This window comes from Corylus avellana, chromosome ca5 (genome assembly GCF_901000735.1).
Source record: "Corylus avellana chromosome ca5, CavTom2PMs-1.0".
Taxonomy (NCBI): domain Eukaryota; kingdom Viridiplantae; phylum Streptophyta; class Magnoliopsida; order Fagales; family Betulaceae; genus Corylus; species Corylus avellana.
Window position 1 is genome coordinate 186,850 of NC_081545.1, and position 13,389 is coordinate 200,238.

General features: G+C 34.0%; 2 protein-coding genes across 2 annotated transcripts; both read left to right on the forward strand.

The window, feature by feature from the left end:
* Positions 1–522: 522 nt before the first annotated feature.
* Positions 523–1,056, forward strand: LOC132180577 (uncharacterized). The gene has a single exon (XM_059593454.1). It carries the CDS (start codon positions 523–525, stop codon positions 1,054–1,056), a length of 534 nt encoding a protein of 177 aa, XP_059449437.1.
* A 10,392-nt stretch (positions 1,057–11,448) lies between these two features.
* LOC132180578 (uncharacterized) lies at positions 11,449–13,194 on the forward strand. The gene is made up of 2 exons (XM_059593455.1): positions 11,449–11,914; positions 12,122–13,194. Exons 1-2 carry the CDS (start codon positions 11,449–11,451, stop codon positions 13,192–13,194), a joined length of 1,539 nt encoding a protein of 512 aa, XP_059449438.1.
* The last annotated feature ends 195 nt before the right edge of the window (positions 13,195–13,389 follow it).

Here is a 13,389-nt window from a genome sequence, read left to right on the forward strand (position 1 = left end):
CATACCCAACACATAATGGGTATATTTTTATTAGTTCATAATTTGTTCTTACTTTCTATGGTATTGTTTAGAATAAAGAGGACTTGAAGAAGAACAATACAGCATCTGGGTCAACCGCTGGTCCACAAGCATCCACCATACTCAAGGTACTTAACTATATGATAACCGTCTTTACTTTGTACATTTATTCACATAAACCCTAATATGACATATAACATCTTTGCTACCATCTAGTACTTATTTATTTTGTATATATATATATATTTTCATTTGTTGTTTTTGCAGAAGGGTAAGGGGAAAGGTCAGCCTACACATGCTCCACGTGGATTTGTAATCCCCAGACTTGTTGATGAAAGGGAGCACACACCTCCCCCTGGATTTGGAGCTGAAAGAGGCGCAACACTTCCACCTGTTGAAAACCAAAATGACGATCTCGCCCCCTTTGAACCTGGGGTAGGAATTGCCTTACCTGCATCATGAGGCAGGGTGGAAGGTACAGAAGATGCCCTTGAAATTCCTGTAATGGTCACAGGAGGTCTTGCATCAAGGACTCGTACATCTGATAGGATTAGAGGTATTTTCCGTAGTACACCGACCCGGGCTCCTGTACATATTGACCTCACTGAAGAGGTCCCCGCTGGAACCCAACCTTCACGTACAGGGCCTAGAACTAGAGGTGGTGGAACTGGATGGAAAGCTATGGGTAGTGGACCTAGAAGGGCTAAAATGGGGAGGGGATTTGCAATTCGAGGTGGTGGAGGCAGAGGTGGTGTAGGCATTGATGTTGCAGGCAGAGGTGGGGCAAGCATTGATGTTGCAGGCAGAGGTGGGGCAGGCAGAGGTGGGGTAGGCATAAGTGTTGCAGGCAGAAGTGGTGCAGGCAGAGGTGGGGTAGCTGCACCTACTACTGCTGCACCTTCACATGCTGATGGTACTGTAGCAAAGTCTGATAATATCGCAAAGTTGAAAGGAAAACGCATTGCAACAACAGTAGAAAAGGGTATTGAAATTATGGAAGGCAAGAGGAAACGGCTCAATCCACAATGGAAGCCGTAAAGTCATGGACAACTAGCCTTATGTGTTTTTTGTGGTTTTGATATGTTTTTTTTTTTGGTAATGTGTATGGATAACAAAATATGTGATTTTCATTTGTAATGTGTATGGATAACAATATATGTGGTGTGGTTGGTTGTTGGATATATGTATGGATAACAGCATATGTGGTAGGAAGTTGGTAATGTGTTGCAGGTAAGTTTCGACTCGGTTGGAAGTAGGTTGGAAATGTGGACATTTTTTGTATAGAAATTGTGAATGTGTTAGTTGGTTACTTGCACCAACGATTTGCATAACTCTGGGGGGTATGTGTTCAATTTATAGTTCTTCATCTTGACACGTCTAGATTATTATTTTCACTTCAATAGCCAGATCTTCTTATTTCGATTCTACTGTTATTACAGCAAATGATACGTTCATTTTGTTTTAGGTATTTGGACCAAGTACTTCGGCTGATTTTGTTCACAAATTATTGAAGGTAAGATCAAACCTTGCACTTTCTTTCAGACAAGTCATTAGTAAAGTGGCATTTTTACTTGCTGTGGAACTTGAATTAATCTATTGTGTAATTGGTTCAATCTCATTGAGTGGAGTTGTTTTTCTTTATGCTTATTTAATATATGGCATATCAGGTTCTATTTGGTTCTATTTCTGACTTAGATTGTATTTCTATTTTCTACCAAGTCTATTTTTCGAAGGGTTAATGCAATATGCATTGTAGATAGTAAACACATGAATTTATCTTAATTTAAAATTTGATTATAGGCTTCCATTTTTCTGTGGAAGCCGTTAACTGTTCAAAACTTTAGATTGTGTAAAACACATAATTTAAATAATACTTTTGATGTTAATTGTTAAATAATACTTTGTGGTTTTAAAGATCAATGTATGGGCTTTGATTGTGTAAAACACAAAATTTTTTTGTTTGACCAATTTTGAAATCTTCTTAAAAAAATTTTGGCCATGTATTTTCCTCAAAAGGATGATTTCTTTTGATTGATTTATGGGCAGACGTCTATTATAAGATAATTTCAGTTTTGCTGACCATATGTTACTTCCAGTTTTTGTTTTTTTGTTAGACTTAGCCTATATGCTAGTATTGGCTGAAGCAATATTGGAATGGGGTTAACCTACATACTAGTAGTTGGTCTTGACTCTTGAGGGGGGGGGGGGGGTTAAAAAACTACTTCTAGTGTGAATTGAATTGTTTACTCTAGAAGAAAGAAAAAAAAATTATTTTGCCTATTCTGTTCAAAAAATTTTTGTGCGGTTTCATCAGTATTATCAGATAGTGGTAATTAAAAAATCCATCTTGTTAAAGGTTTTTTGTTCAATGGTCGAAGATTATCGTGAATCATTGACAAAAATATTCGAGGGCAGCAAATCTTTTGGTGAAAATCGTCACCCTGCAAACGTGTTTCCAGCTTGTTTGTGAGGCTTGTGTGCCAGAGGGCTTCTTTTATATGTTAAACATGGAAAATCTCTGTTACTTGAGTAATTAATCATAGTGTTGGGCTTCTATTTCAGGGTAAGCAGCTTTCACAGTTGTTGGATGAAGACCCTGCGTTGATGGAGAGGAGGCAACAGTGTGCGAAAAGGCTTGAATTATATAAGGCAGCAAGGGATGAGGTTGATTCCGTATCATGGGTCCGTTGAGATTGATTGGTGTTTGGAGATGCCTTGTATTATAGTTCAACATACGGTGTGTCAGATTATTAATGAATTCGTTAAATTCTTGGATAGCTCAGATCCTCTCTCAATCTTTGTTCTTTGAATTTGTTGTGCAATTTTTTAGTTCTATCGTTGTATTAGAAACCGGATTCTTGTTTTGCTACATATATGACACATAAGGTTGATTTGGCCTTCTTTTTCCACTTTTTCCCCCCTTCTCGTCTTTTAGTTTTAATTTACCAATTTCTTATGATATTATTTTGAGTTTGTTGTCATCAAAGAATTTAGATTAATTCATATATAATCTCAGGAAGATAAAAAGGGACGTTGAGATAAATTACAAGTAAAAGGAAAACATATTTTTTAAGATATATGCATCCAAAGGTTGTTTGTTTTGTATTGCAATTTTAAAGGCCTGGTTGGGGATTGGTTTCAACATGCGATTGATAAAGTTGCGAGGATGGTTCCCCAAGCAATTCACCCCTTCAGGGGACCCTCTGCTTTTTCTTTTTAACTCATTCTTTTTCAAGCATCATACCATTTATATATATATATATATATATATATATATATATATATACATATATATACATTATAAAATTTATATGATGTCGTATTTGGGCATTGGATCATGTGTGGTAGGTTGATAGCCATAACCACAAAAATGGGTACGATAAGTGGGAATCGTTGGATATAATTCTTGATTTTCAAGTCAATGTATCCCTCCCTTTCAAGACATGAAAAGACAAAGAAACAAAGCAACAAGCATATGTGGTAGTGAGAAGGCATGCATTACCAGTTTCTTGCCGTCAATGGAAGAGGGGAGTATGATCTTGAAGAAGTGCAAGTGTCTCCTACCCGCCATACAACTTGGCGGCCGGTGGCCATTCCTCCGGTTGGGCACCAACCCAGTCCGGCGAGTCCTTGACTTCTTCGGTGCCATAGTTAAAAAAGTATTGTCATCCAACGGTAGAAATGCCTCGAAGCTACTCTGCTCCCCTCATAAATCAGCTCCGATTCTCAGTGGAGTGGCTGATATGGCACGCCACGAAAGAGAAAAATCACTCTGTCATATAAGGAATTTGATATTTGATTCATTTTAAAAATTACTGTTCAAATTCTTTGAAAAGATTAATAGGAATGCTCTTAATTTTTAATTTAATCTTTTGATACATACACCTTATAGGATAATAATAATAGCTCCTTTGGCATTGACCACTTACTATTTCTCAATTTTTTTTTTTTAATTCTTAATATTTTTACTTTTTACATCACATTAATTTTTTTTTTAAATATTGTTTGAATCAAAAATTACTAAAAAACAAAAAACAAAAAAAAAAAAAATCACTTTTTAATTGAAATGATAAATGTTATTTTTAAAAGGTAAAAAATAAAACTCAAAATACCCAAGTGACATGCCATACACGCAATTCGTGTATACGTAAAACAGGAAATTACATTCATACCAACTAATAAATTCATTAAAAAGTACATTACATTTCAAATAAGCTTCTACAATTGCACGGCTCTAAAAAGTACGGCATTGTGCTCCCACAATTACTTATGTTACAAAATACCACATTGTGCTTCCAAAATAACACAAACATAAAAAAAACACAATGTCATCTCAAAATTACATAGACCTCAGTTCAACTTCAAACGGCCAAGCTTGCATTCATACGCACCACTTGAAGTGTATCCAAACAACAAAACGAAAATGACACTTAAACAAATTACCCAGGAACACGTAAGAATTGTTTGGTAATTCTTCTTAACTGCATGGAGTTTGATCTCCCCAATCTCTACTTCCTTATGATACCGGGCAATTTCTTTATCCATTTCTACCTTCAAACACAGATTTTCTCTCTCCATTTCTACCTTCACCTTACTGACTTCAAGTTGAACCATGTCTTCACACCGCTTTGCTTCTGACAACAATTTTTGGTGCTTTCGCCAGAACCAAGTTCCAACCCTTTTACATTTCGCACACAGCTCAGGATCAACCCATTCAAAGTAACCACAATCTCGGTTGATCTATAAAATAGTAAACACATATTAATCACCAATCTAAACACATACAATATTACACATACCCATTTTTTTTATAGTTATATTTAAAATAGGTAAATGGTTAAAGTTTTTTTCACAATCTTTTTTTTTTTTTTTTTTTTTTCTGCTACACTATTGAATATGATAGTGTAGTTGAAAAACCATTACACATAAAATTCGATACCTAAACCCTAAACCTAAACACAAGCATCACGCCTAACCCTAGATGCTCTTATATATTGACACTAGAAGCCATGCGCGAGAAGTATGGCATGTTCAAACCTTAAACCCTAAACAAATGATAACAAATAACTAAACCCTAAAATAACCCAACAAAGAACCCACAACCATCACTACTCAACTTAAACACACATAACCAACAACGAAAATTAAAACCCTAAACAAGAAATTATCAATACTTACCCTAAACCCTAAAGAACACCCTACAAAAATTACAACCATAAACAAGAAATGGATAAAGAGTTTGAAGAACTTGCACAAATCTTGGTTTTCAACCATTACACAAGCATCACACCTAAACAAATTATAGCAAATAACTAAACCCTAAAATAACCCAACAAAGAACCCACAACCATCACTACTCAACTTAAACACACATAACCAACAACGAAAATTAAAACCATAAACAAGAAACTCAAATAAGAAATTATCAATACTTACCCTAAACCCTAAAGAACACCCTACAAAAATTACAACCATAAACAAGAAATGGATAAAGAGTTTGAAGAACTTGCACAAATCTTGGTTTTCAACCATTACACAAGCATCACACCTAAACAAATATAACAAATAACTAAACCCTAAAATAACCCAACAAAGAACCCACAACCATCACTACTCAACTTAAACATACATAACCACCAACGAAAATTAAAACCATAAACAAGAAATTATCAATACTTACCCTAAACCCTAAAGAACACCCTACAAAAATTACAACCATAAACAAGAAATGGATAAAGAGTTTGAAGAACTTGCACAAATCTTGGTTTTCAACCATTACACAAGCATCACACCTAAACAAATTATAGCAAATAACTAAACCCTAAAATAACCCAACAAAGAACCCACAACCATCACTACTCAACTTAAACACACATAACCAACAACGAAAATTAAAACCCTAAACAAGAAATTATCAATACTTACCCTAAACCCTAAAGAACACCCTACAAAAATTACAACCATAAACAATAAATGGATAAAGAGTTTGAAGAACTTGCACAAATCCTGGTTTTCAACCATTACACAAGCATCACACCTAAACAAATTATAACAAATAACTAAACCCTAAAATAACCCAACAAAGAACCCACAACCATCACTACTCAACTTAAACACACATAACCAACAACGAAAATTAAAACCATAAACAAGAAATTCAAACAAGAAATTATCAATACTTACCCTAAACCCTAAAGAACACCCTACAAAAATTACAACCATAAACAAGAAATCACGTGTTTGAAGAACTTGCCCAAATTTTCGCAACACTGATCATAAACATAAAACGTGCCTTGTAATTTTCACAACCCACAAACCTCCTCCCGAAATTGTGCTCTGTTTGAGCTGTTTTTACAACCATCGGCCGCTCACAGTAACAAAGCCTCTGCGGTGAAGATGAAGCTCCAGAACTTGAGGTATACTCCATCATTTCTCTCTCTCTTCGCAATAAATCAATATACAATAGAAAACAAAAATTTGTTAACAATAAATCAACATCACAGAGTTAGGGATTACCAAATTAAAACCCCCTCAAGAAAACCCCAATTTACGAAAAACCCTAGAACGATACTACACATTTCGGTGGAAATTTACGAATCAAATAAGGGCAAAATCTCACCTCGTCGTACACAAAGGCGCAAAGGATGGAGCTTTGGGTTGATCTCGAGTGGCTGTCGGGTACCTTGTCGCGTGGCTGTCGGAGGTGGGTTCTACCAGCAGAGGGTCCCTTTCGGTCGTGAGTCAGCAAGGAGAAAGGGGGCAAAATGACGGAACGCGTGGCTGTCGTGTTTGATTAGTTGTTTTAAGTCTGGTTTGGGTTTGGGTTGGGTTGGGTTGGGTTGGGTTGGGTTGGGTCGGGTCAGCAGGGTCGGGGGCGTGGGTAAGATGGGTTTGGGCGTGGGTCAAGGTGTAACCTATTGATGGGGGTATTTTGGGCACTAAATCGCATAAAGTGACCACGTACGTCGCACGTGGTCACTGTTCCGTCAGTCAAAGCGGGTTTGACTGACGGAGTGCCTGAATTGCAAAAAATTGAAACTTTAGGGGGGTGGATTGCAAAAATTGAAACTTTGGAGGCGGAATTGCAAATCGCTGACAACTTTGGGGGGGTAAACTGTAATTTTCCCTTTTATATATTATAAACTCTTTATAAGAGGTTTTAGAATTGTTTTAATAATCCAGTTGAGTTTCTTAATAGATTGATTATAGGATTCATTGTTAGAAAATAATAAAAGAAGTTCAAATGTTCAATAGAAATAATATAATTTTTCATTTTATATTTCATTACATTCATAAAATAATAACAAAATCATATGCATTTAAATATTTTTTGTTTTAATAATCCACGGTCATAATGCGGGTCTTCGGCCATTAAGACCCACGGCTTGGCCGTGGACCGGCCAGTCTCCTCCAACCTAGAGACCCACGACAGTGGCCCATGGAGTGGTGGAGACTCATGGCTAAGCTGAAGGTCTCCTTCCATTGTTTTTTGGTTTTTTGGTTTTTTTTTTTTTTGGTTTTTTTTTTTTTTTTTTAATAATAATAATAATTCTAGAGAGAGGTATAATGGATAATTTAAGTCACATTGAGGTCACGACTCATTTTCCGTCCATGTAAATCGAAAATGCTGACAGAGAACAAAGTGAAAGAACCTAGTAATTATATACAACTTGTACATAAACTATTTATCTATGAATTTATATGACATATTTTATGTGCATAACTCAAGCGTACGTGTCAATTCACGTTTATATAGATTTAAGATTCTTAAATATTACGAATCACAATGAAAAATCAAATCACAAAATAATGAAAATTAAATAATAAGATAAGTGGTTAGTGCAGTACAAATATTGTGTAACTACTATCTCATTTTACTTAAGGATGTATAATATCTTATTACAAATTTTTGAAAAATAATTATTTTATTGTATATTTTAGTTAAAATACACCAACACGGGTGTTGGAATTGAAATGGAAATATTACATAGTACATTTTTCTCTATTTTAACTACTCACATTTTTAGAGTAGCAGCCTCACTATTTTAAGAGCATTCCCAATGAAGAAGCCAAATTTTTATGCAAAATAGCTTCTCAAAACTCATTTATCTAGTTTATCTAATGAATTTTTAAAGGCCTCCGACATCCGATTAGCTAAATTTTTATCTATAACATTTAAATATCTTTTTATTAAAAATTGTGAAAGAATATTCTCATAATAATCGATCCCTTGAAAAGTGAGAAAATTTTTGGGAAAAACAGAAAACAGGTGAGAGAAACAATTAAAAATAAAATGGCTCCATTGAAAAAAAAAAAACTTTGTTTCCCAATGAAATCCAAAACAAGCTTTAATTTAACTCAAATTGCTTTTTATTTTTTATTTTTTTGGTTCTCTGACCCATATAAACAACTTTTACATAATCTATCTATTTTAAAAATTATATGACATATTATATATATGTGCATAACTCAAGCGCGTCAATTCACTTTTATATATATTTAAGATTATTACGAGTTAGCTAGAATGAAAAATCAAATCACAAGATAATTAATGAAAATCAAATAATAAGATAAAACAAATATTCTATAACTATTATCTCATTTTACATAAGGAGGTATAATATATATCTCATAACAAATTTTTGAAAACTAAAAATTTTATTTTATATTTTTATTAAAATACACCAACAATAGTCTTGGAAATGGATATATTACAAAATGGTATATTCACCATTTGAAAATGGATATATTACAAAATGGTGGATGTGTCAAAATGGTATATTCACCCAGAGACCAAAATGGAAAAAAATTGTAAAATCAGTATATGTAGTTTTACCAAGATGTAACTAGGTCTTTGGAGTATAATAATTGAGCTTGAAACTAAATACTTCATGGCTCCGTACGTATCACCAAAATCCTTGACCACCCCCTCAATTTTTTTTTTTTATTTTTATTTTATTTTATTTTTTTATTTTTTATCTTATATATTTATAGTTATGTTTTTTAATTATAAATGACACATGTTGCAAGATGATTGGTGTTGATGTTCCACACGGACGGTTTTTGTTACAATTTTAGATGAAAGTTGGGTATAGTGACTTATTTGCATTTGTTCTTTACCGATTTCCATATCCTATTAAACTATATATATGCTAGAGGTCAATAAGTTTTTTATATTTGACTCATATTCTCCTATAAATTCAATAGATCAACCATTAGACTTTTGAGGTTCACTATTGACCTCACATAAGCTTACAAATTTAATGATTAATTGTAATAGAATATGGGCTACCTTTATAGGAAAAATATTGATCTCTAGCATTTCTCATTAAACTAATTGCAATTCAATAACATTTTAGTGATTGATTTTGCTTTTCTTTTGTTTTTCCCCCCCTTTTTTTTTTATCAATATTAGAAGAGAGATATTAAAGAGGCCTGATATTGATGGGGACCAACCTCAAGCACTATAAATACAAGTGCAACAAGAGTGGTGATATCAAGCAATACAAGCATTTCTTGCAAGCGAAATTTGGAGGTTCTTACTTTCTTGTTTCACTTTATTATTTAACTTTTCGACAAAAGTTTATAGAATTGTTTTAATAATCCAGTTGAGTTATTTAATACTTTGATTGTTAAAAAATAATTAAATAAATTCAAGTATTCACAAGTTCACAAGAAATAATATAGATTTTCATTTTTTTATTATTTCAATATATTCATAAAATAATAACAAAATCATATGCTTATAAATATCTTGTAATAATAAGATTGATTAGAGATTAATATATATTATAAGTAAATGCTTGCAGGTTGGGGACCTGGGGTAGATAAAATTTATTTTCTTTGAAGTGTTTCATGCTATTGCAGGAGATTTCCTATCATGTATCCCACCCACTGTGACATGTTTACTAGCTACTGTAGGTGTTATCCTCAAGATATAGCTGCCTAGCTAGCCATTTGCATTGTTTATTCCAATAGTCTGCATTATATTATAAAATAATATATCTATCAAATACATATCTTTTATTTTTGGCAAACTGCTGTTACTCTTACCCCTTCGCTTAAATCATATTTATGATGTTTTTCAAACTTTAAATAGTTAGAGTCGATCTTTTAACTTTTTTTTTAATTATTTGTCCGCTCAAGAGAGAAAATGGATATTCGAATTAGTGACCAGCCGATTGAACTACCACTACTTGGGGATATGACCTTATATCTACTTAGCTTTTTTATTAAATTCGAAGAAGAATGCATCACATACAATGCATGTGACTTAAATTGTCCTCTATACCTGATATGTTAATTTACAATTACACTCTTGGATTAAAAAATAAATAAAAGTGTCCGATCTCTAGCTGTGGAGACCCACAGCCATAGTGTGGGTCTTCGGCCATTAAGACCCCTGGTTTGGTTGTGGGCCAGTCTCCTTCCACCCAGAGACCCATGACTGACGGTGGTTGTGGGTCTCTGGCCCATGGACGGATGGAGACTCATGGCCAAGCTAGAGGTCCTTTCATGGTAGTTTTTTTTTTTTTTTTTTTTTTTAATAATTAAAAATTGATTTCGAATAGAAAAATAAAAAATAAAAAATGATTTCAAAGAGGTATAATATTGCATAATTTGAGTCACATGAAAGTCACATTACTCATTTTTCATCCAAGTAAACCGAAAATGCTGACATAGGTTGCAAAGAGAAAAAACCTAGTAATTAACCCTTCCAAATCAAAAAAGAAAGAAAGAAAGAACCTAGTAATTTGAAAGGGTTAATTATAACTTTTTAAAGTTTGGGGGTAATTGCAAATTAGGCGAAAGTTCAATGAGACTAAGTGCACTTTTTTTTCTTTTTTCTTTTCTTTTTCTCAAAATCACATAAATAAAATTAAATTAGATCTCTGATCCATATTATATACAACTTATACCTAAACTATTTATCTCCAAATTTATATGACATATTCTATGTGCATAACTCAAGCATGCCAATTCACTTTTTATAGATTTAAGATTATTAATTACGAATCAGAATGAAAAATCACATCACAAAATAATGAAAAATAAATAATAAGATAAAGTGGTTAGTGCAGTACAAATATTGTATAAGTACTATTATCTCATTTTACATAAGGAGGTATAATATATATCTCAATACAAATATTTGGAAAATAATTATTTTATTGTATAGTTTTATTAAAATACACCAACACGTACGGGTCTTGGAAATGGATATATTAGATAGTCAAAATGGTAAAATCAGATATTTGTACGGTTGGTTTCCGGAATGATGCTTTTACAATAATGTACATTATGTACTAATTAATTGGAATTTAGGTATATTGGCAAATAAAATGTAATAAGATATTAATGATCATCTACCAATTATTATATTGCCAATGATTGTCCCTAGGAAAATAAACTTGTGGGTTGGAAAAGATCATGGCGTGCCCGCCAGCTCGTGATTCCATTGCAGAAGCAGCTGAGGAATGCAAAGAGTTGGTGATTCACATTCTACCAGACATTCCACTAGAACCTTCGGAGTGGCCAGAATGCTGTATCTACAGGGTTCCTGAGCAACTGTGCAAAGTAAATGGAGAAGCCTACACCCCTAAGCTAGTCTCAATAGGACCCTTTCATCACGGCAACGATGAGTTGAAGGACATGGAAAAGCACAAACAGAGGTATTTGATGGATTTCTTGTTTCGGACTCAGAAGAGCCAAAAGGATCTTAACGACACCGATAAAATTCTTTTGGCTCTTCTAAAGATAATTGAAGACAACGAAATAAAAATCCGTCATTGCTATTCGGAAGACTGTAGTCTCAACAGTAAAGATTTTGTCAAAATGATTCTATTGGATGCCATCTTTATAATAGAGCTCTTCTTAAAGGATAAAGAAAAAAAAGAAAAAGAAGAAGAGGCTAAGAGGAAAGAAAAAGAAGAAGAGGCTAAGAGGAAAGAAAAAGAAGAGGCTAAGAGGAAAGATGAAGAAGAAAAAGCTAAGGGGAAAGAAGAAGAAAAGGGTAAGAGGAAAGAAGAAGAAGAAGAAGCTAAGAGGAAAGAAGAAGAAGAAAAAGCTAAGAGGAAAGAAGAAGAAGATTGTAAAAAAGAATGTGATTACATATCAAGTCAACCATGGCTAAGACATGGTATACTACATGACTTGATATTACTTGAGAATCAACTTCCTTTTTTTGTTCTTGAGAAATTATATATGTTCGCCTTCAATGACTCTTCCGTTTGCAACCATTGCAAAGAAGGCAAGCAAATTGAGGAACACAAAGAGGACCTGAAGAACGAGGATGCTCCCTTTGTCAGGCTTTCTCGCAATTACTTTGGATGCTATGATAAGGATAAGGATAAGGAGCCAAAGTCCATCATACCTATCGGTGAGGAAGTAAAACATTTCACAGATTTGTTAAGATATTTGTTATGTCCGCCAAACATGGAAGAGTACTGGAAGCGTAAAATGAAACGGTGGACCAGCGAAGAAGAATTTCTGCATTCATCCAAAAAAACAAAAACAACAAAGTCTGGTACTCAATTTTGTGCCACAAAACTTGATGATGCAGGATTGAAATTCAAAGTTAAATATAATGGACGCTTACTAGGCATAACACTCCCTGGGTGCTTGGGATGCTTTCCGTGCTTTGGTTTATCATGCCTATGTGCTTGCTTACCATGCTTGATCTGCTTTCCAAGCTTGACATGCTTACTTGGGTGCTTCGGATTCCCTATGCATATCTTCAAAGTCCCACAACTTGTGATAGACCATGACACTGAAGCTATTTTTCGAAACCTCATGGCCCTAGAGCAGTGTCTTTATCCATCTAAAACTTACATTTGTAGTTATCTTTTGCTATTGGACGGTCTTATCGACACTGAAAAAGATGTGGATTTGCTTGTTGATAAGAAGATCATTGTTAACCACTTCAGTAACAACGGTGACGTGGCGGCTCTAATTAACAAACTCGGCTATCAGATTGGCATAACTAAGTCCTCTTATTTCAGTCGTATTTCTGAAAAGCTTAATGAGCACTACGAGTTCACTTTGAACCATTTCTTGGCAACCCTGAGAAGAGAGTATTTCACTAATATTTTCAGAGGCACAGCAACTGTTGTTGGACTTATCATCTTGGGTTTCACTTTCTGGAGTTTCCTTAGGCCTTTTGTCGTGGAGAATTGAAGTATGTGTGGTTTAGCATTTGTTGGAGTGATTAATTTGCTTTTAGTTGCAATGGATGCAAGACATCTGAACTTTGTAATCCTGTGTAGCTTGTGATATCCTCTTCATCTTAATATATGGCTTGTAATCTTGAACTTTTGTAAGTGGTTTATGATATTTCAGCAATAAAATTTGTGTCAAGTTTGTGTGTTTTAG